At 35.3% G+C, this 21,426-nt stretch overlaps 1 protein-coding gene across 5 annotated transcripts in view; it reads left to right on the top strand.

Moving 5' to 3' along the window:
• Positions 1–21,426, top strand: part of LOC123563625 (casein kinase I-like) — a 35,839-nt gene that overhangs the window by 9,580 nt on the left and 4,833 nt on the right. For 2 of the 5 annotated variants that reach the window (XM_045356524.2, XM_045356523.2), the window contains exons 5-10: positions 240–468; positions 798–968; positions 1,270–1,418; positions 1,657–1,786; positions 3,479–3,496; positions 7,492–20,210. In XM_045356524.2, coding sequence (XP_045212459.1) covers positions 240–468; positions 798–968; positions 1,270–1,418; positions 1,657–1,786; positions 3,479–3,496; positions 7,492–7,766 — 972 coding nt within the window. In that variant the 3' untranslated portion in view covers positions 7,767–20,210. Of the gene's footprint in view, positions 1–239; positions 469–797; positions 969–1,269; positions 1,419–1,656; positions 1,787–3,478; positions 3,497–7,491; positions 20,211–21,426 lie in introns of those variants that run through there. The other 3 variants (XM_045356526.2, XM_045356525.2, XM_045356527.2) reach the window with 3 other exon arrangements.

The raw sequence follows: 21,426 nt of genomic DNA, 5'->3' as shown, positions 1-21,426 counted from the left end.
GGTTGTTACGATGATCATGGACAAAAGAAATCGCTATTAAGATTTGAAGTATAAGAAACAAAGCTTTTATTCAGGAATAAGAAAAATTTTATGTATGCGACAGAGAAGTATAAAAGATGATTATAATGCTATGGCCAAGAATCTGTGGACCTTGGTATTTTTGTATACTGATTGGTTAAACATCCAGCACCACAGATGCTGCCAGGTGAATCACAGGTTACTTATATTTTCCTTTTCAGATTAGCAGGATAGAGTATATACATTCAAAGAACTTTATTCACAGAGATGTGAAGCCAGATAATTTTTTGATGGGACTTGGAAAAAAGGGCAATCTTGTGTATATTATAGACTTTGGATTAGCTAAGAAATATCGTGATGCCCGTACTCATCAACATATACCTTACAGAGAAAATAAGAATCTCACTGGCACAGCAAGATATGCTAGTATAAACACACATTTGGGTATAGGTAAGTTATAGTCATTATTCCATTCCATTTGACACAGAATGCGCTTTGTAAGCATTGTTAAACATGGTAAGTTTTTGATGCTTTTTAGTGTTGAAGAGAATCATTGGAACATTCATATTCTCTGCTGATGGTTGGTTTTAAAACATGTAATGTGTACTATTTTTAGAAAGTCTGATTTAAGGAAAGCCTTGAGTGAAGTTTTATAGTATGAAAATGAAATACTCTGGGAAAAGAATGTGATGGATAGAGAAGTCTGAGAATTTTACATGGAAAATTTTAACTTGAAAGTGTGATAACCAAGGGAAAATACTGTGTGTTTTATTTTTCAGAACAAAGTAGACGAGATGACATGGAGTCCCTAGGATACATATTCATGTACTTTTTACGAGGAAGTTTACCCTGGCAAGGTTTAAAAGCTGCCACAAAACGCCAAAAATATGAACGTATTAGTGAAAAGAAAATGTCTACTCCTATAGAGGAGCTGTGCAAAGGATTTCCATGTAAGTTTTGTATTATTGATAGCATCACTTCTGGTTTCTTCATTTAATCACTTGAGAATTGAAAATTAAGTCTACATTTACCTTTTCCAAGTTTTAGAAGAAGTAAAATGGATTTGAGCTAATGTTAGATATAATGTACTATCCCTTGCCTGCACTTTATTGACAGCATTGTTACAAGTTGAAGCATCTTGGTTACTTTTACTGAAGTCTGTTGTATTTAAAGCAAATTATGTGGACTTTAAAGCAACACAGAAATGTTCTTTGGGACTTGTATCTAATGATTAGTTTAATCTCGTTTCAGCCGAGTTTGCTACATACTTGAATTTTTGTCGATCATTAAGATTTGATGACAAACCAGACTATTCCTACCTTCGACAGTTATTCCGTAACCTCTTCCATCGACAGGGATTTACATATGATTATGTTTTTGACTGGAACATGTTAAAGTTTGTAAGTAATGAACACACATTTCTTATTTAGTGTTCAGTGTTTTAAAGTTGCGCAGCAAGTAAAAATGTATGCATTCTTGTTAGTAGTTTTTAGTCACAGGTTATTGGCGCTGTCAGATTTCTTTATTTCATAAATCGCAATAATCACTTGTTTTAAGTCGGGCTTCTTTGTACACCAGACAGTTTGGGTTTATTTATTGATTAAGCATAAAGTCCTCATGCTGCGATGATGTTTTTAGGGTGGGAGAAACAGTGATGATGCTGATCGAGGGAAAGTGAGCTCATCGGCACGTCCAGTCCATGGCACAGCACAGGCACGAGGACGTACAGAACAAATGCCCTCCACAACTCCACCTGGGGAATATGGAAGTAAGTTTTGATGTAACTAGAATACCTATACCTTTCTTCTCTTGCTAGTAGAAAAATTAGGCCTACAGCTAAACCACTTTAAAAAAAACAAATTTTTTCAAACAAATTAAAATTACACATTAAGCATTTATGCATTTTGCTTCGTGCAGCATTTAGCTTTGGCAATACAATACATACAGATAAATGTTCAGGAAAAAACAATTTCAGTTATAACAGAATTTTATAAAATATATTTCCAAACTGGTTGCCAAGACGATAGTGAGTTGATGGCATATTTGTAGTGTTGTTTTGTTGTGTCTTGATTTATTCTGCACATTTTGACAATTACTGTATAGTTCTGACTTTTGAATTCGGTTTAATATCTAGTATATAGTGTTATGCATTATGGTAGGTTTAGTCATGATAAGATATGGTGGTTTAGTTACACTTTCCCATACAAACACGTGTATTTTCTATTTCTATATTTTAATTTTAACCCTATTTTTCTTGTAATCCTGATGTAACAAGCACATTAAATGCTCTCATCAAGATCATTTGAGCCGCGCCATGAGAAAACCAACATAGTGGGTTTGCGACCAGCATGGATCCAGACCAGCCTGCGCATCCGCACAGTCTGGTCAGGATCCATGCTGTTCGCTAATGGTTTCTCTAATTGCAGTAGGCTTTAAAAGCGAACAGCATGGATCCTGACCAGACTGCGCAGATGCGCAGGCTGGTCTGGATCCATGCTGGTCGCAAACCCACTATGTTGGTTTTCTCATGGCACGGCTCATTTTCATTTCTCAAGTATATGGTAGCTAATCATTTCAAAATCACCATGACCGTTCAGTTTTCCTGGTATTTGGAGCCTTTAACTGTTATGTATGCAATGTATGCTACTAGGAGCATAATATACCTAAACAGTTGGGCAGATTCTGTTATTTCGTTTGCTAACATCAAACCTATATTCACCAAAAAAAAAAAAAAAAATGAAGTTCTTATGGTTTTTTTTATAAAAATGAAAATTGGTTCTTATAGTACCTGATTCAAGGTCCATTATTATAAGATGCAAAATATAAATGTTGTAAATTATAGACTATTTGGCCAGCCACAAAAGTTTCTGTTAGAAAACTTTATAAACTGGCGCTTTGTGCACAATATGGCATACAGTTTATAACTGGTCTGTGAATTTGCATGCTGGTAAAGGTTAAAGTCTGGTGTGTTGATATATTTGTTCTATTGTTGATTGACTTCCCTACCAATTTTGTCAGATATTGTGATGAAAATGTTCCATACGTTATGACAGCTTATGTTGTCATTGCATCATTAACAGAAATCTTACTAAAATGTGAAGCTTCTTCACCATTTCATCTCATCAAAGCAGTCAAGTATGTTTAATGCAGAAATAAACAGAAGTGTACAGCTGAGTCACAAGTTGTGCCCTGGGAACAAATAATTAATACTTGGAGTTAAGTTTTAACACTGAGTTTGGAGACCAGTCTTAAATCTCAAGCATCTGATTGGTTGATTCTGAACTCAATCCTGAAATTAACCAATGACAAGACAGCATTCTTAGACTGGTCTCAGGAATCAGTTTTCTGACATTGAACCATTGTTGTGGTTGTTAGAGTGCACCTGACAAAATTAAATATTTGTTTTTATTGTGGGAATTTTTCTACATGTAAACTGTAAGACTTGGTGTAAATGTTTTAGGTCATACTGGTTCTATGGGTAAGAAAAATAGAAAAATTGCTTTGGGTTTGTCAATGATCTTGCCTTATCAGGAAATTATGTATTAATAAACCTTGTATACTTTATTTAATACAGAACAGAACCAAATAATGTATATCTTTCAGATATATAACATCGCTTTATAAGTAACCTTCATACTAGCTGCACTATCCAAAAAGAACTAGTGTTTTCACTTGCCTGGGAATAATATTGTTCTGTAAACTAGGAAATGTACAGTATTACTGCAACACAGATTCAAAATTGACTTAATATATACAATTTTACTTAAGAATTTGGATGTGCCAGCAGTTCAGAGGCCTTTTTCACAAAGTTTTTTTTATGACTTTAAATTCAGGTGGAGCTGAAAGTTGTTTCACAATTCTCACTTAAATAGATTCATTTTAACTTTAAGGTAAGTCCACATATTTAAGAACTGATGTATTGAGAAATGTGTTCAAAAAAGTAACATTTTAAAGTAAGACTTTGAATTATTTGTGAAATGGGTCATAGAACTTTTTAAAACAACTATTTCCTGGTTTGCAGTATCATTCAGAAAACTCATTTTTGGCTTGAGTTACAGACAAATAGGCTTGGTCTTGGTAACGTTAGCATTAAAATTGGAACAAACAGATTTTGATTTTAGGAAAATTTCTATGTTATATTGTGCATGGATGTAAGAACACTGGATCATTGTGTTTTTATTACACAGTAAGTTTGGTAGATATATAGAATGTGCATGAACTGCACACAGTTTAGAACAGAAAGGAATTGATTTGAATTTTCACACATTTATTCACATGACTGCCAATACCAAATTAAAGTACTGATGTTATTGAGAGAAGTTTATAAATAAAATCTTTGTCTAAATTCATTTGTTTCTATTTTCTAATTACTTTGCCATAAAAAATGATTTTTTCTCATCAAAATTCTGCTGTTTTTCTAGTAATTTGGAAAAAGATTATTCCAATTGTTTTACAACTTGATATCTAACTGTTTGATTTTGAAATATGTTGTAATTAGATCATTAAAGATGATAGACTTTGTGACATTTTTATAGAATTCATTTTTTAAACTGGTTGATGGTAAATTTTACTATGCGTTATCCGTGTCGTTGAGACGTTTTCGTGGAATTTGTTGGAAGAAATGTAGAAGTCTTGAAGAAGTGAAACCACTGGACCTTTCCCATGGTAATCTCTATTTATATTTTTGCTCTCTTTATTTCATGATTTTGAGTTTATTGAAATCTTGTTCCAAAGGAAGAGAAAAGCAATCGTATTTTGTCTTGTATCAAGAATTTTAGAGTTTCAAAGAGAATGTAAAGGATTATTATGTCTCCCCCCTCCCCCTGGGGGAGACGTATTGTTTTTGCCCTGTCTGTCCGTCAGTACATACTTCATACTTCATTTCCAATCAATAACTGGAGAACTATTTGACCTAGATCCTTCAAACTTCATAGGTTGATAGGGCTGCTGGAGTAGATGACCCCTATTGTTTTTGGGGTCACTCCATCAAAGGTCAGGGTCACATGGGCCTGAACATTGAAAACCATTTCCAATCAATAACTTGAGAAGCACTTGACCTAGAATGTTGAAACTTCATAGGATGATTGGTCATGCAGAGTAGATGACCCCTATTGTTTTTGGGGTCACTCTATGAAAGGTCAAGGTCTCTGGGGCTTGAACATGGAAAACCGTTTCCTGTCAGTAACTTGAGAACCACTTGACCCAGAATGTTGAAACTTCATAGGGTGATTGGTCATGCAGAGTAGATGACCACTATCAATTTTGGGATCACTCTGTTAAAGGTCAAGGTCACAGGGGCCTGAACATGGAATACCATTTCCGATCAATAACTTGAGAACCACTTGACCCTGAATGTTGAAACTTGATAGGATGATTGAACATGCAGAGTAGATGACCCCTATTGATTTTTTGGTCACTCTGTTAAAGGTCAAGGTCACAGGGGCCTGGTCATGTAAAATCATTTCCGGACAGTAACTTAGTTGAGAACCACTTGACCCAGAATGTTGGAACTACACGTATAGGATGATTGGACATACAGAGTAGATGACCTCTATTTTGGGGTCAGTCTATTAAAGGTCAAGGTTACAGCAGACAGAAAATGGAAATCCATTTCTGGTCAATAACTTGAGAACCATTTGACCTAGAACCTTCAAACTTCATAGGGTGATAGGACTTGCAGAGTAGATGCATGTCCCCTAATTGTTTTTAGGGTCACTCCATCAAAGGTCAATGTCACAGGGGGCTGAACATAGAAAACTCTTTCCAGTCAATAACTTGAGAACCACTTGACCCAGAATGTTGAAACTTAATAGGATGATTGGACATGCAGAGTAGATGACCCCTATTGATTTTGGGGTCACTTGATCAAAGGTCACAGGAGCCTGAACAATAACTTGAGAACCACTAGGCCCAGAATGTTAAAACTTAAGTGAGATGACTGGACATGCCAAGTAGATGATCCATATTGTAGCCAACCATCAGTGTCTCTTTGACTTTAGCTCCTGTCCCCTATTGACTTCTTGCCTATACGACTATACATTGGGGGAGACATGCGCTTTTTTACAAAAGCATCTTCTAGTATAAATATTTTTCCATATTTGGAAAAGGTTACTTGTTTCTTTGAAATCCACATTACTTTGCTGAATTTGCAATTTACTTTCAAAGTTAGGTTTTCATTATCTGGTGTTCTTGTTTTGTTTCCTTTTTCAAACAGAAACTGTAAATTTTCAGTGTTTTTCATTTCAATAATTTTCTTGTACCTCTATATCATAACAGTATAGTAAAGCATTCCATTTTAATGCTTAAATTGTAGCACAATGACGAACTTCACAAACATAGATCAGTATCAGTATACTTTTATCATTTAACATTTTGTAAGCCTTGCTTTTCCCCTATTTTGCATGCTTTGTTTACCTAGCTTTTGTATATCCAAAGTTTTGTATGGTCACGTTATTTGCATATTATGCATTGCATGATGCAATATAGAACGCCATACAGATGCATGAGGGATGGTGCTGTGTTGGGTAAATCATGACCAAGCTCTAACTGTTATGAGAGGATTTGGATGATATTCACATAATTGAGCCTCGCCATAAGAAAACCAACATAGTGCATTTGCTGTTCGCTAACGGTTTCTCTAATTGCAATAGGCTTTGAAAGCAAACAGCATGGATCCGCCCAGGCTGGTCTGGATCCATGCTGGTCGCAAATGCACTATGTTGGTTTTCTCGTGGTGCGGCTCAATTATTTTTTATGTTATTTGTATGTTTCCTTTTAACAGCAGCAGGTGGCTTAGTGCTTTTATAATATGGTCTTTGTGTCTTCCACATATTTCTTTCTACTAGCTCCCAAGACTGAAAAAAAAAATATTAAAATCATATAAATGTGTCTGTAAGTGTACACTGGTGTAGGGGTCTGTTTGGTCGAATGGTAAGGTTCCTGACCTCTGAGTTGTTTGCCTGTAACTGTCGTGAGTTACAAACCTCGCTTGGGGTGTAGAATTTTTCCATGTGAGTTGGCCATCCACCTGGCTTACAGAAGGTTGGTGGTTCTACTAAGATTGCCTGCTTGTGTCAGAAATAATGCTAAGAAGGGACACCTGGGTCTTCCTCAAGCATCAACAACTGCAAAGTCACCATATGAACTATAATTTTGTTGGTGCGACGTTAAAGCCAACCAAAAAATTGGCTGACATGGCTATATTAATTCATACATGTTTATCGTTTGTTGTATGTATAAATATTATACTTGCCATGTAATTGTACATCTTATGTTGAAATAAATCTGTCTATCTAGAACTCTAATACTTGTCAAGCATAGGATTTATGAAGTAAGGTTTTATGTTTCAGATATTTAAGGTATGTTATAAAATCAGTGAAAGTACTCAACCACCTGCTGTTAATCTTGTTAGGTATTTGAATCTGACATTTGTGGAATATTCAGAGGTCTTAAGAAACACTTTTCTAATAACAGATGTTGGTGGTCGTTCTGGACGTGCTGGCAAAGAGAAAGTTCCTACCAGGTTGGCGCTGGCAATGAGGGGCGCTGAGGGTGGGTCAGAACAAGTGCCCATGGACACTAGAGTTAGTGACAGTAGACTAGCCACACCCTCTTCAGGGGGCAGGATGAGTTTTAAGGGGTCAGGAATACCAGTGCCTGTGGGCGGGGCATCAACAGACAATGCGAAATTACGAAGACTTACACAAGAAGGGCGGGGTCACAGTACTTCAAGGCAGCGACAAACATGATGTGTTCTACAAGTTTTTCATTCATTGTTTACCTAAACATTAAATAAAGAAGCCTCCAGGTTTTTGTGAAACGTTTTAAACTGAGAGAAATATCCATAAATTGTGAAAATCATGAATGTTTTTGAAGTGCATATCTTTAATGCAGCACGAGTTCTCAAATTTTTATATGGATTTTATAGACTGCAAGAATTTCATTTTTAGCTCATCTGATTTTTTGGAAAAAAATGATGAGTTATTGTCATCACTTGAGCGGTTGTCAGCGTCGGCGTCTGCGTCGGCGATGCCTGTTAAGTTTTATGTTTAGGTCAGCTTTTCTCCTAAACTATCAGAGCTATTGCTTTGAAACTTGGAATACTTGTTCACTATCATAAGCTGACCCTGTATAGCAAGAAACATAACTCCATCTTGCTTTTTGCAAGATTTATGGCCCCTTTTGTACTTAGAAAATATCAGATTTCTTGGTTAAGTTTTATGTTTAGGTCAACTTTTCTCCTAAACTATCAAAGCTATTGCTTTGAAACTTGGAATACTTATTCACCATCATAAGTTGACCCTGTACATCAAGAAACATAACTCCATCTTGCTTTTTGCAAGATTTATTGCCCCTTTTGGACTTAGAAAATCAGTTTTCTCGGTTAAGTTTTATGTTTAGGTCAGCTTTTATCCTAAACTATCAAAGCTATTGCTTTAAAACTTGCAACACTTGTTCACCATCATAAGTTGACCCTGTACAGCAAGAAACATAACTCCATCCTGCTTTTTGCAAGATTTATGGCCCCTTTTGGACTTAGAAAATATCAGATTTCTTGGTTAAGTTTTATGTTTAGATCAACTTTTTCTCTTAAACTATCAAAGCTATTGCTTTGAAACTTGCAACACTTGTTCACCATCATAAGCTGACCCTGTACAGCAAGCAACATAACTCCATCCTACTTTTTGCAATAATTATGTCTCCCACCACACAGTGGTGTGGGAGACATATTGGTTTACTCCAGTCTGTCTGTCTGTGTGTCTTTGTGTGTGTCTGTCACAAAGCTTGTCCGCACTCCAAGTCGAACATTTCTCATCAGATTTTCACCAAACTTAAACAAAATGTGTTTGACCATAAGACCTCAGCCAAGTTCGATAACTAGCTAAATCGGCCAAGACACTTCGGAATTATGGCCCTTGACAATAATTGATGAATCACCTAGATGCATAAAAATGCTGAAGACTTCATTCTCAAACATGCACCAAAAACCATTCATCTTGTCCGCACTTTAAGTCGAATATTTCTCATCCGATCTTCACCAAACTTGAACAAAATGTGTTTGACCATAAGACCTCAGCCAAGTTCGATAACTAGCTAAATCGGCCAAGACACTTCGGAATTATGGCCCTTGACAATAATTTATGAATCACCTAGCTGCATAAAAATGCTGGAGACTTCATTCTCAAACATGCACCAAAAACCATTCATCTTGTCTGCACTCTAAGTCGAATATCTCCCATCCGATCTTCACTAAACTTGAACAAAATGTGTTTGACCATAAGACCTCAGCCAAGTTCGATAACTAGCTAAATCGGCCAAGACACTTCGGAATTATGGCCCTTGACAATAATTTATGAATCACCTAGATGCATAAAAATGCTGAAGACTTCATTCTCAAACATGCACCAAAAACCATTCATCTTGTCTGCACTCTAAGTCAAACATTTCGTATCCGATCGTCACCAAACTGGAACAAAATATGTTTGCAAATAAGACCTTGGTCAAGTTCGATAACAAGCCAAATCGGTTAAGACACTTCGGAATTATGGCCCTTGACAATAACTAATGAATCACCTAGACATAAAAATGCTGAAGTCCAAGTCAGACATTTTTTTTCCGATCTTCACCAAACTTAAACAAAATGTGTATGACCATAATTCCTCTCCCAGGTTCAATAACTAGCAAAATTGGCCTAGGCACTTCAGAATTACTGAAAATCAGCCATTTTACTCTTCAAAGGTATATTTATGGTGACTAAACAGTATAAAAACACTGACTTAGTGTTTAGATGATTAGGCAGTTGTGGGAGACATGCACTTTTCGCAAAAGTAGCTCTAGTTATTGCCCCTTTTGGACTTAGAAAATCATTTTCTTGGTTGAGTATTATGTTTAAGTCAACTTTTCTCATAAAATATCAAAGCTATTGCTTTAAAACTTGCAACAGTTTTTCACCATCATAAGTGGACACTGTACATCAAGTAACATAACTCCATCCTGCTTTTTGCAAGAATGATGGCCCTTTTTAGACTTAGAAAATCATGGGTAGGACAATATTTCTATTACACAAAAAAAATCAGATGAGCGTCAGCACCCGCAAGGCGGTGCTCTTGTTAAATATATAATGCCAAAAATCAGTTTTCTCTCAGTTTCACAGAAAAATTGGTGAGAATTTGGAGGCATAATGCTTTTAAGGTAGTTCTGCATGTGAGATATTTTTTATTTAACCCTGATTTTTCAAAACTTCAAAATACATGTATACATAGACAGTTTGGCGAATCAAAAAGATAGGGTCGTGTGCTTGATATTTTGGCTAGACTGATTTGAAAAATTTGGACCACACACAAGTTTTCGTGATATGCATCTATGGGAAAATAACCATCTTGATAACATTTTCGCAAATAGAAATTTTTCTACAATGTAGATTGTAATGAAACATCACATTCGTAAATAAACATATGGTCTTTAACAAGGTGGAATAAAATGTACAGTTCATATAATGCATGTTATTGAGATATTTACCCTTGTTTAAGGTGATCCACAAATTACACACTGACTTTAAGACATTATTTAGAATTATTTAATGTGTTGAAGTTTTTGGTATATTTTATCTTTAGACAGATAGTAACATTGCTGATTAAAACGGTAATTACATAAATTTACTCAAGGGTTGCCATTAATTCGTAAATAAATAAATGTGGCATAAAACGATTTTCATTTCTGTATACCTAGACCAGGCTTGATTCTGCTTTATCCGTATTTAATGATGTTACACCATTACTTCGGGTTTATCAAACATGCAGAGCTACCTTAAGATAAGTAATAATACCAAATATATAGAATAATAAGTGAGACCTGATTTAACTTTCACATATAAATGAACTGGTTATTGTTGTAAAGTGGTTTACAAAAAAGAAATTTTATTGTCACATTTAGTTACATTTTTTCGAAATATGTTCAATATTGTGCTGTTTGAAATGTCTACATGTTAAACAACAAATGTTAAAAGAACTACTACTGTGAAATCATTTCATTTCGTCGGCACAACATTTCGTGGTTTTGGCCAAAATGGCTGTTTCGTGGGGATGTAAATTCATTGATTTTTAATTTTTGTTTAAAAAAATCATAATTTCCGCAGGAAAATATCTACTAGTACTTCTGCCCTTACATGTAAAACCTTTGCAGTCTTCGCCGCGGGAGATTAGCGAGTGATCATGTGCCAATTAACGACCGCGTTATCTATAATAATATGACCCCAATTTGCAAAACTTTTTTTAAATTGTGAAATATTTAATAAGAAAAGTCTGCGCCAATTAAAAAGTGTCAAAACTGTAGCACCTTAGCATTCATAATCGATCAGCTCGCTCTAGTTATTGTAGTGCAAATTAAAACAAACTGTAACATGTATAACAGATTTAAATAATTTTGTTTTTATTCCGTAGTACTAGTATAACAATAGTAATCGTTACATAAAGTATTATAAATGGGTCCGACTTTTTTTTTTGCAAAATGAATGGCGCGTCTGCATCTAAAATTACAAGCTGTTGAACTTGTGCATGTGCTTTTTCTTGATGAGAAACGTGTAATGTGAATTAAGTATTAATGCATTGGACGCAAATCTAGCAATTAATTTATAATATTTAATAGGTCCAAATTCATAGTATTTTACAACAAAGCAGTAATAATAAAGGCTAGTGTATAAACATTGCATAGCGGAGCCGAAAAAAAATCAAATAACAGCCGTATTATAGTGCGACTGGCACGTGACGCTACGTCAAACTTCTATTTTTAGTATCTACTTCTAGTTTGACAAGCATATCATAAACAAACCACAGGTACATTTCTAAATAAAATAGTCGGTTTTGTTTCCACGCATACCAAAGTTTATCGTTGATGGAGCCTCCTTAAACTACACGAAAGCTGCAGGTTAGTACTGCCGCATGCATACAACTACGGATCAGATCGAACGGCAGTGGTGTCTGTTTTTGGCGACTTTGCGTACAATTAAAAATATCGTGGGCACAATTTGTTCGTTGGGACTTAAATTCGTGGTTGAGCTCAACCAGGAAATCCGCAAAAATTAATCCCCCACAAATAATAATGATTGCACAGTATATCAGCTGCCAGGTTCTACAACTCCAGTGGGGAATGACAGTGATTTATTAAAGAAATGGTTAGTAATGATCTAGTCTTGTATATGTTTCTGTCGTTGGCAGTTACTGAAGAAGGAACAATTGATGATTGCGTTTGTCTGCTATTTTAGAAAACAAGTTCATTCTTCGATATAAGAAATAGTTGCTGCACGAAGGATATTGTTTTCAAGAATAGCAGCCATTAAAGTCAACATTTCAGTTTAATAACTGGAAATGAGACAATATCAGTTGTGAGAGCCCTCTTTTTCCTATTTATAGAAGACAGCTGTTAAAGTTAATTAGCAGGTTTCAAAATAAAAGCTAAAGGTGTTGAACTTACCTGTAAACTGATCAATTAATGATGACTAAAATATAAATGCAGTTAAGTGAAAAATAAGAATATCAAAACTGGCTGGTCAGTTTTTATATATACCTTCGAAAAGAAGTGTTTAATAAAAGCTGTCATTCCATGAAATTAAGAAATTTATGTCCTTTTAGTGTTATCAACAGTCTGTCACCTATCGGCCATAGTTGTGTGGCAATCAGTTGGCATGAAAAGATTTTATAGCAGATTTTATAAAGATACATGTATATGTATTTATGGAAATACTAAAATATTAAATGTAAGTAATACTGTACTGTTAGGAAGATGTGTTTCGCTTTGCTTACAGGTACTTTTGTCATTTAGTCTAATATACTTTTGTCATTTAGTGTAATAGATAAATATTGTGATATTTTGTATATACTTGTATCATATAATTTGTAAATATACAAATTTACCCTTGTACATAATCATATATAAGATTCAGGCATTATATGTACATTATTATTGGAGAAAGTTTGTATGAAAGTGAGTATTTTTATACGCCCAAAGGGACGTATTATGTTATGACCCCGGTGTCCGTCTGTTAGCAAATTTATGTCCGTTCTGTAACTCTTGAACCCCTTGAAGGATTTCAAGAAACTTGACACAGATGTTCACCACATCAAGACTACATGCAGAGCGCATGTTTTGGATGGCTCGCTTCAAGGTTGCACTTAGAGGTCAAAGGTCATATGACTTTTGTTTCGTGTCCACTATTGAACTGCTTAAAAGATTTTCAAGAAACTTGGCACAAATGTTCACCACATCGACATGACATGCAGAGCGAATGTTTCAGATGGCTCGCTTTAAGATCAAGGTCACACTTGGGGGTCAAAGGTCATACCTACAGGCGTATATTACTCCGCATTGTGGTGCTCTTGTTGTTTATGTTAGGCAGGTGTATGACAGTGGTTGTTTTAATGTTTATAAATAACAATCATATTTGGAACATTGTGAGATTGAGGTAACGGCTTTCAAATTTGTCAGCAATAATAGATTTTGGTGCAGAAAGCATTGAGATTTACCTCAAGTATTTTTTTATGCCCCCGAAGGGAGGCATATTAGTTTTCAACTGTCCGTCTGTTAGTTTGTTCGTTCGTCACAAGGTTAACTTTTTGCATGAAGGCACTTTACTCGTTTGCACCCAGGACCTTCAAACCACATGCTGATAGTACTTATTGAGTACACGACCCCTACTGACTTTGGGGTCACCAGGCCAAAGGTCAAGGCGCTGCGGGGGCATTTGTCACCATTAGTGACAGCTCTTGTTTAAAATTAGAACTTTTTACTATGTAAGTAATTGGCAATAAAAAGTGAAGGAAATGTGACTCGGCAAGTCTAAGGCAAAGTAAAATATATGACTTTTTTGGACATTGGTAAGTTTTGTAACATTTAAAAACATGTTTTCAGAATGGCCCTGTTATGGATCTGAAGTCTGTCATAACGGCATGCTACCTCGGCCAATACACCAGTTCCAGCTATTACTTGGCCATTGTGAACACATGTTTAATTATGTTATTTGGTTAATTGTTGTTTTTAGCTCACCTGAGCCAAAGGCTCATGGTGAACTTTTGTGAACACTCGATGTCCGTCGTCGGTCGTACGTAATGCGTCATGTGTCCTTCAACAAGTCCTAAAAAAAATCTTCTTGAAAACCACTGGGCAGAATTACACCAAACTTAACAGGAATGATCCTTGGGTGGCCCCCTTTCAAAATTATTCGCAGAATTGAATTCCAAGCAGAACTCTGGTTGCCATGGCAACTGAAAGGAAAAACTTAAAAAATCTTCTTGTCCAAAACCACAGGGCCTAGGGCTTTGATATTTGGTATGTAGCATCATATAGTGGTTCTCTACCAAGATTTTTCAAATTATTCCCCTAGGATGAAATATGGCCTCGCCCCAGGGGTTACATGGTTTATATAGACTTATATAGGAAAACACTTTAAAAATCTTCTTGTCTGAAACCGCAAGACCTAGGCCTTTGATATTTTGTATGTAGCATTGCCTTATGGTCCTCTACTGTACTTACTCAAATAATGCCCTTGGGATAAAAAGAGGCCCTGCCCCGGGGGCCCCAAGTTTTACATAGACTTATATAGGAAAATTTTTCAAAAAATCTTCTTGTCTGAAAGTTCAAGGCTTAAGCCTTTGATATTTAGTATGTAGCATTGCTTAGTGGTTCTCTTAAGAAGATTGTTCAAATTATGCCCCTGGGGTGAAAAGAGACCCTGCCCCAGGGGTCACTTGTATATATAGGAAAAGACTTCAAAAATTATCTGATCATATTTGCTAGACTGTTTAATTATAATTACATGATGACCCCAAGTAATTAGGGGTCACTTGACTGTGACTTTGACCTACTGACCTACGTTTTTGTTTTTTAAGAGACAGCCTTGAAATTTGGATGACATATACAGTTTTGCACACCGATCTTAACAGCATAGAAATTTGGACCATGTCAATAATTTTCGATAAAGATTTCAATACTCATCTTTAATGTTCCTAGCCCTGACCTACTGACCTACTTCCTTGTATTTGAAGCTAAAGCAAAAAGATTTGGACCACATGTATAATGTTTGATAGATTTCAATACTCACCTTGAATAGTCTTAATCATGACCTACTGACCTACTTTTTCATTTTTGAAGTTACAGTATTGAAATTTGTACCACCTGTATAATTTTTTTATAATCGTGACCTTCTGACCTACTTTCTTGTTTTTAGCTCACCTGAGCCAAAGGCTCATGGTGAGCTTTTGTGACCGCTCAATGTCAGTCGTACATCGTGTGTCGTGTGTCCTTCAACATTTTCTAAAAAAATCTTCTTCTTTAAAACCACTTGACAGAATTACACCAAACTTCACAGAAATGATCCTTGGGTGGCCCCCTTTCAAAATTGCTCAAAGAATTGAATTCCATGCAGAACTCTGGTTGCCATGGCAACCGAAAGGGAAAGCTTTAAAAATCTTCTTGTCCAAAACCACAGAGCCTAGGGCTTTCATATCTGGTTTGTAGCATCATCTAGTGGTCCTCTACCAAAATTGTTCAAATTATCCCCCTAGGGTCAAATATGGCCCGCCCTGGGGGTCACATTGTTTATATAGACTTATATAGGGAAAACTTTGAAAATCTTCTTGTACAAAACCACACGGCCTAGGGCTTTGATATTTGGTATGTAGCATTATCTAGTTATCCTCTACCAAGATTGTTCAAATTATCCCCCTAGGGTCAAATATGGCTCCGCCCCGGGGGTCCCAAGTTTTACATAGACTTATATAGGAAAAAAAGTTTAAAAATCTTCTTGTCTGAAACCACAACACTTAGACTTTGATATTTGGTTTGTGGCATTGTCTTATGGTCCTCAACCAAAATTGTACCCCTGGGGTGAAAAAAGGCCCTGCCCTGGGGGTCCCAAGTTTTATATAGACTTATATTAGAAAAAACCTTAAAAATCTTCTTGTCTGAAACCGTAAGACCTAGGCTTTTGATATTTGGTTTGTGGCATTGTCTTATGGTCCTCAACCAAAATTGTACCCCTGGGGTGAAAAAAGGCCCTGCCCTGGGGGTCCCAAGTTTTATATAGACTTATATTAGAAAAAACCTTAAAAATCTTCTTGTCTGAAACCGTAAGACCTAGGCTTTTGATATTTAGTATGATGCATTGTCTAGTAGTCCTCTACCAAAATTTTTCAAATTATGTCCCTGGGGTTAACAGAGGCCCCTAGTGATGGGCCGATTAGCGGATATAATCGATTGACGGCTAGAAAAGTCCAACCGATTCCGATAATCGATTATGTTTTCTCAGAGTCGATAGCGGGTACGAATCTACACGGGTATGGACGAAGGTTTCCGAAGGGAAATACGGTGCGTGAGAATTTATGTTTACCTGGAAATATCCGAAATATGGACTACCTGCATACATAACGGATAAAACAGAAGTATGCCGACAATCAAATGTTAGTATTTCGTTTCAGTTATCCAATGAAAATGGATTTAACATCTTACAGTTAGGTACAGCTGTTAACATGGTGGCGTCCATAGCGTCAATAAAAGTGGGGCAAAATAAATTAGAGAAACTTTGATAAATTTTCGTATTTTACAACGGTATGCCTGAGGGAATTTATCTGTTGAAACTGGACACTAATGCCGTTAGATTTCCGTGTCCATAATGTAATTTCAATGGAAAGAACTTTGGTGTTTTTATGCAGTTGCAGTTGTCATCGAGTTGTCATGATTTTTTTCTGCCGAAATTCCGTTTACCCAGTACCGCTGACCAGTGTACATATGGAAACAGATTAAACTCTGATTTTTATCTGATCATTTTTTACCAAGCTTCATGACATTGTTATATGCCATAGCAACAAGCAGTTGGAACATGGTGCTACTCAGTAGTGTCAGGCTATGGTAACCATTGTATGAAAATATTTATATTACCGAAAAATAACTGAATTCATTTAATGATTTTCTACAATCACTATTTTTGTCAGCCAGAGAAAGACTGAAATATCTGTACTTCCTTGCTGTATGCTAGATATGTTACAGGTACAGGTATACCAGTCAACTGTCACAAATGACAGCTATGAGTATATGATACATGTACACCAGATTGCAATCATTGTTGTTTCCCTGTCTGCAACTAATTAGTCATTACTAAACAAGTTTCTGTTTACCAGGAACCAGCTTTAAAACATCTGATTAATGGTAGTTCTTTATTTTTCAAAAGAGCATATGAATTTTAAGTAAAACAGTCATTTTAAAGACATGACTATCTGAATAAACAAGTATGAAAATAAATAACATTCAACCGATTATTTTTCCGATACATCGCATCGGTTTGCTAACCGATTCCAACCGATAATCGGTTGGAGTTTTCCAACCGATGTCCCATCACTAGAGGCCCCGCCCTGGGGTCTTTTAGTTATTATTTGAGTAATATAGGAAAAAATACTTAAAAAATCACTTGATCCTATTTCCAAGACTGTTTAATTATAATCACCTGATGACCCAAAGTAATATGATGTCACTTGACTGTGACCTTGACCTACTGACCTACTTTCTTGTTTTTAAAGATACAGCCTACACAGTTTTGTACACCAATCGTAAAACTGAATTTCATTGACCATGACTATGACCTACTGACTTTCTTAATATTTTATCATCAGTTTGACATTTGAAACATGTAGCTCATATTACTCAGGTGAGCGATCCAGGGTCATCATGACCCTCTTGTTGAAGATACAGCATGGAAATTTGGACCACATGTAGAACTTTTGATACAGATTTCAATACTCATCTTAAATATTATTAACCTAGACCTACTGGCCTACTTTCGTGTTTTTGAAGCAACAGCAAAGAGATTTGGACCACCTGTATAATTTTTTAACAGATTTCAGTACTTATCTTGAAGAATCTTTACCATGACCTTCTCAACTAGTTTTTTGTTTGTTTTTGAAGCTTTACCAAGAAATTTGTTCAAGCGAGCAGTTAAACTCAGGTGAGCGATATAGGGCCATCATGGCCCTCTTGTTGATTTAATAGTGTCAGTTAAATATCTAGAATTGCCTGGAAAAAAATACCTGGGATTAACATTCTTAGTGACTTTGGCAGTGCTCTGAAAAAATGTTTGAGGAATTAAAGGCTGTATTGGACAGGACGTTATTACAAGAAGTCCCATTTTGCCTCTTCATTACAGACGTGTCACTGCACAATCATTAAATTTGCTGTATACGGCCTGAAGACTGTTTTCATGTTGTCCTTTACTTGTTCATATGGAAAGTTTCATAAAGAAAACTTACATAATAATAAAAATAATTATTATCTATTTGCTGCTTGAAATAAAATTTTGCTGATGTAGTCCAAAAAACCTTGAGCATCACAGTAGGAGCAGGGCATCTGAATATGCATATACATTTGTAGTTAAGACAATAATTTTATTCAAGAGAAAATCACTGTTCGAGATACCAGTACATTATTTCGATTCTAACACAAAACTTCAGGATGTTCGCCAAATATGTGCCTGTTTGGTGTGGTTTCCTTTTCCATTGTGCCACTATGATGTAATGATTATGACATACAAATAGTGATTTGTTACATGATAACTCCTTTGTTTAAAGGGAAAAACAAATCTGGTCATGTTAGAATTCAGTGTTACATATTTGATTATAAACTTCTACTGAAGTTGTGAAAAATTCTAATGTCACTATCACATTATCTATAGTTTCCAACACTTACTAGTTTCTGGTTATGAAAGCATTATGTTGTTGCAAAAACATAAAAAATGTCACCTAAACTTTGTAAATATACATGTATTTGTATATTTTAAAGATAAAAAATTGATAAAATATATTTTCTCCTATTTTGGTTTATAATAAAACTCGGGTTAATTCTGGATCCCCATTCATGTATCAAGGGAAGTTGTTGTTGCATTTATTTCCTCATTGAGTAAATGATGGCAAATAGATTTGTAAATAAAAATTAGAACTGTACATAAACATTAGCTAAGTATAAGATATCCTGACGTATTCCATGGTAAAATGAATTTGATGTGTAATAGCTCATGCTAGAACCTGTTGAGAATGTATTTGAGTGGAACATTAGGCTTCATCAAATTTAATATCAAGAAATCTACCTCAGTAAAGATCAGTACAATTATGAATGCTTTACAGGGTTTATCTAAATGCTGTTTATATGCAAGAAAAAAATCACAATGTAATCATTTTATTTCTTTCGTCTGTAGCTTCACTATTTAACTAATATATTTTACCATGTTTAGAGTTGGAGCATGTGATGCAAGTAAACAGAGTTTAGTAAATGTAAAAGAACAGAGCAAAGTTTTGTAAAATTTGAACATTTAAAGTAGTGGACCGGTAATAACTGTCAATATTTTATGTTTGATTACTTCTTCATTTTAAGTGATTTCCACATTTTCCTGTTGTCAAGGAAACCAATTCTAGTGTGAGCTACTTTTACAGCTGATGAATGCTGCAACAACAGATAAGAAAACAGAATGGTACAGAAATTCCTAAATGCCATTACGGGTCATATAACTTAGTATTGAAGTATTTATTTGCTGCTTGCTGGAAAATATTACTTCAGTTTTCATTTTAGTTTTAATATTTTACACACGATGTATCAGGAAATAAAAACAGTTTTCTAGTTAGGTTGCATATTGTAATACGTAATTTATTGTCTGAAGATATAGGGTTCTATGATTAACTCTGTAAAATGTTTGTTTTCCCCAACCATGATAAAGTCAATACTTACCAGCCTTGCTGGACAATAGACAAAACTATTTGCCAGAGGTCTGAAAGACCAAGGGTTAATATATTTGACTGTTAACCAGTAAGCTATTCAATTAGTGTTTGTTACATGGTAATTTCAAATTTTTCTCTCAGTTTTAGACCATGTGTTGAAATATTGGCCAGTAAATTATAAAATAGCACAAAGTAAGGACTGGCGATTTATATCAGTTGTGTGATAATAGCCAATATTTAACAGTGCTTGAACCTTTGTACAGTTTTACCAACTGTTCATTGTTTTATCAGATGAATGAGAGTTAAGAATTGTAATAGTCACCAAGTGCTCATTATTATTACTTCTGTCTTGTCATATGATTGTAAATTCTGTTATTTTACTGTGTTATTATATTGTTTTGTGAACATAAACTATAAAACTGACAATATAAATGATTTAGAAATTAATTGTATTTTTGTTTTTCCTTCCTTTACCACCTTTAAAATAGATGGTTTTTAGCTCGACTATTCGAAGAATAAGTAGAGCTATCCTACTCACCACGGCGTCGGCGTCGGTGTCGGCGTCGGCGTCACACCCTGGTTAAGTTTTTCGTACCAGTCCACATTTTGACAAAGTCTTTTGAGATAAAGCTTTGAAACTTTCAACACTTGTTTACCATCACCATGTCCAGTTATAGGCAAGAGTACATAACTCTGTCAAGCATTTTGACTGAATTATGGCCCCTTTTGACTTAGAAATCTTGGTTAAGTTTTTCGTACCAGTTCATATTTTGACAAAGTCTTTTGAGATAAAGCTTTGAAACTTTCAACACTTGTTTACCATCACCATGTCCAGTTATAGGCAAGAGTACATAACTCTGTCAAGCATTTTGACTGAATTATGGCCCCTTTTGACTTAGAAATCTTGGTTAAGTTTTTCGTACCAGTTCATATTTTGACAAAGTCTTTTGAGATAAAGCTTTGAAACTTTCAACACTTGTTTACCATCACCATGTCCAGTTGTAGGCAAGAGTACATAACTCCATCAAGCATTTTGTCTGAATTATGGCCCCTTTTTGACTTAGAAATCTTGGTTAAGTTTTTCGTACCAGTCCACATTTTGACAAAGTCTTTTGAGATAAAGCTTTGAAACTTTCAACACTTGTTTACCATCACAATATCCAGTTGTAGGCAAGAGTACATAACTCCATCAAGCATTTTGACTGAATTATGGCCCCTTTTGACTTAGAAATCTTGGTTAAGTTTTTCGTACCAGTTTATATTTTGTGTAAAGTGTTTGACATATGGCTTTGAAACTTTTATATCTTGTTCAGTATAATAGTCTCTATCAATAGGCAAGAGTACGTAACTCTCTCCTCTTTTTTGGCTGAATTATGGCCCTTTTTGAACTTGGAAACTGGTTCTGTTTTGTATATGTCCATGTTTTGTCAAGACTATTTGACATATGTCTTTTAAACTTTAAACACCTGTTTATCATTATGATTTCCATCTCTAGGCAAGAGTACATAACTCTGACAACTATTTTGACTGAATTATGGCCCTTTTTGGACTTTCAAATTTTTTCAGTTTTTCTTACAAGTCAGCGTTTTGTCAAAACTATTTGAACTGTGGCTTTGAAACTTTTAACACTAGTTTATCAACATGATTTCCATCTGTAGGCAAG

This window comes from Mercenaria mercenaria, chromosome 2, assembly GCF_021730395.1.
Source record: "Mercenaria mercenaria strain notata chromosome 2, MADL_Memer_1, whole genome shotgun sequence".
In the NCBI taxonomy this organism is placed as follows: domain Eukaryota; kingdom Metazoa; phylum Mollusca; class Bivalvia; order Venerida; family Veneridae; genus Mercenaria; species Mercenaria mercenaria.
Note: the sequence above shows the minus strand (reverse complement) of the source record. Positions and strands in the feature narration are given on the sequence as shown.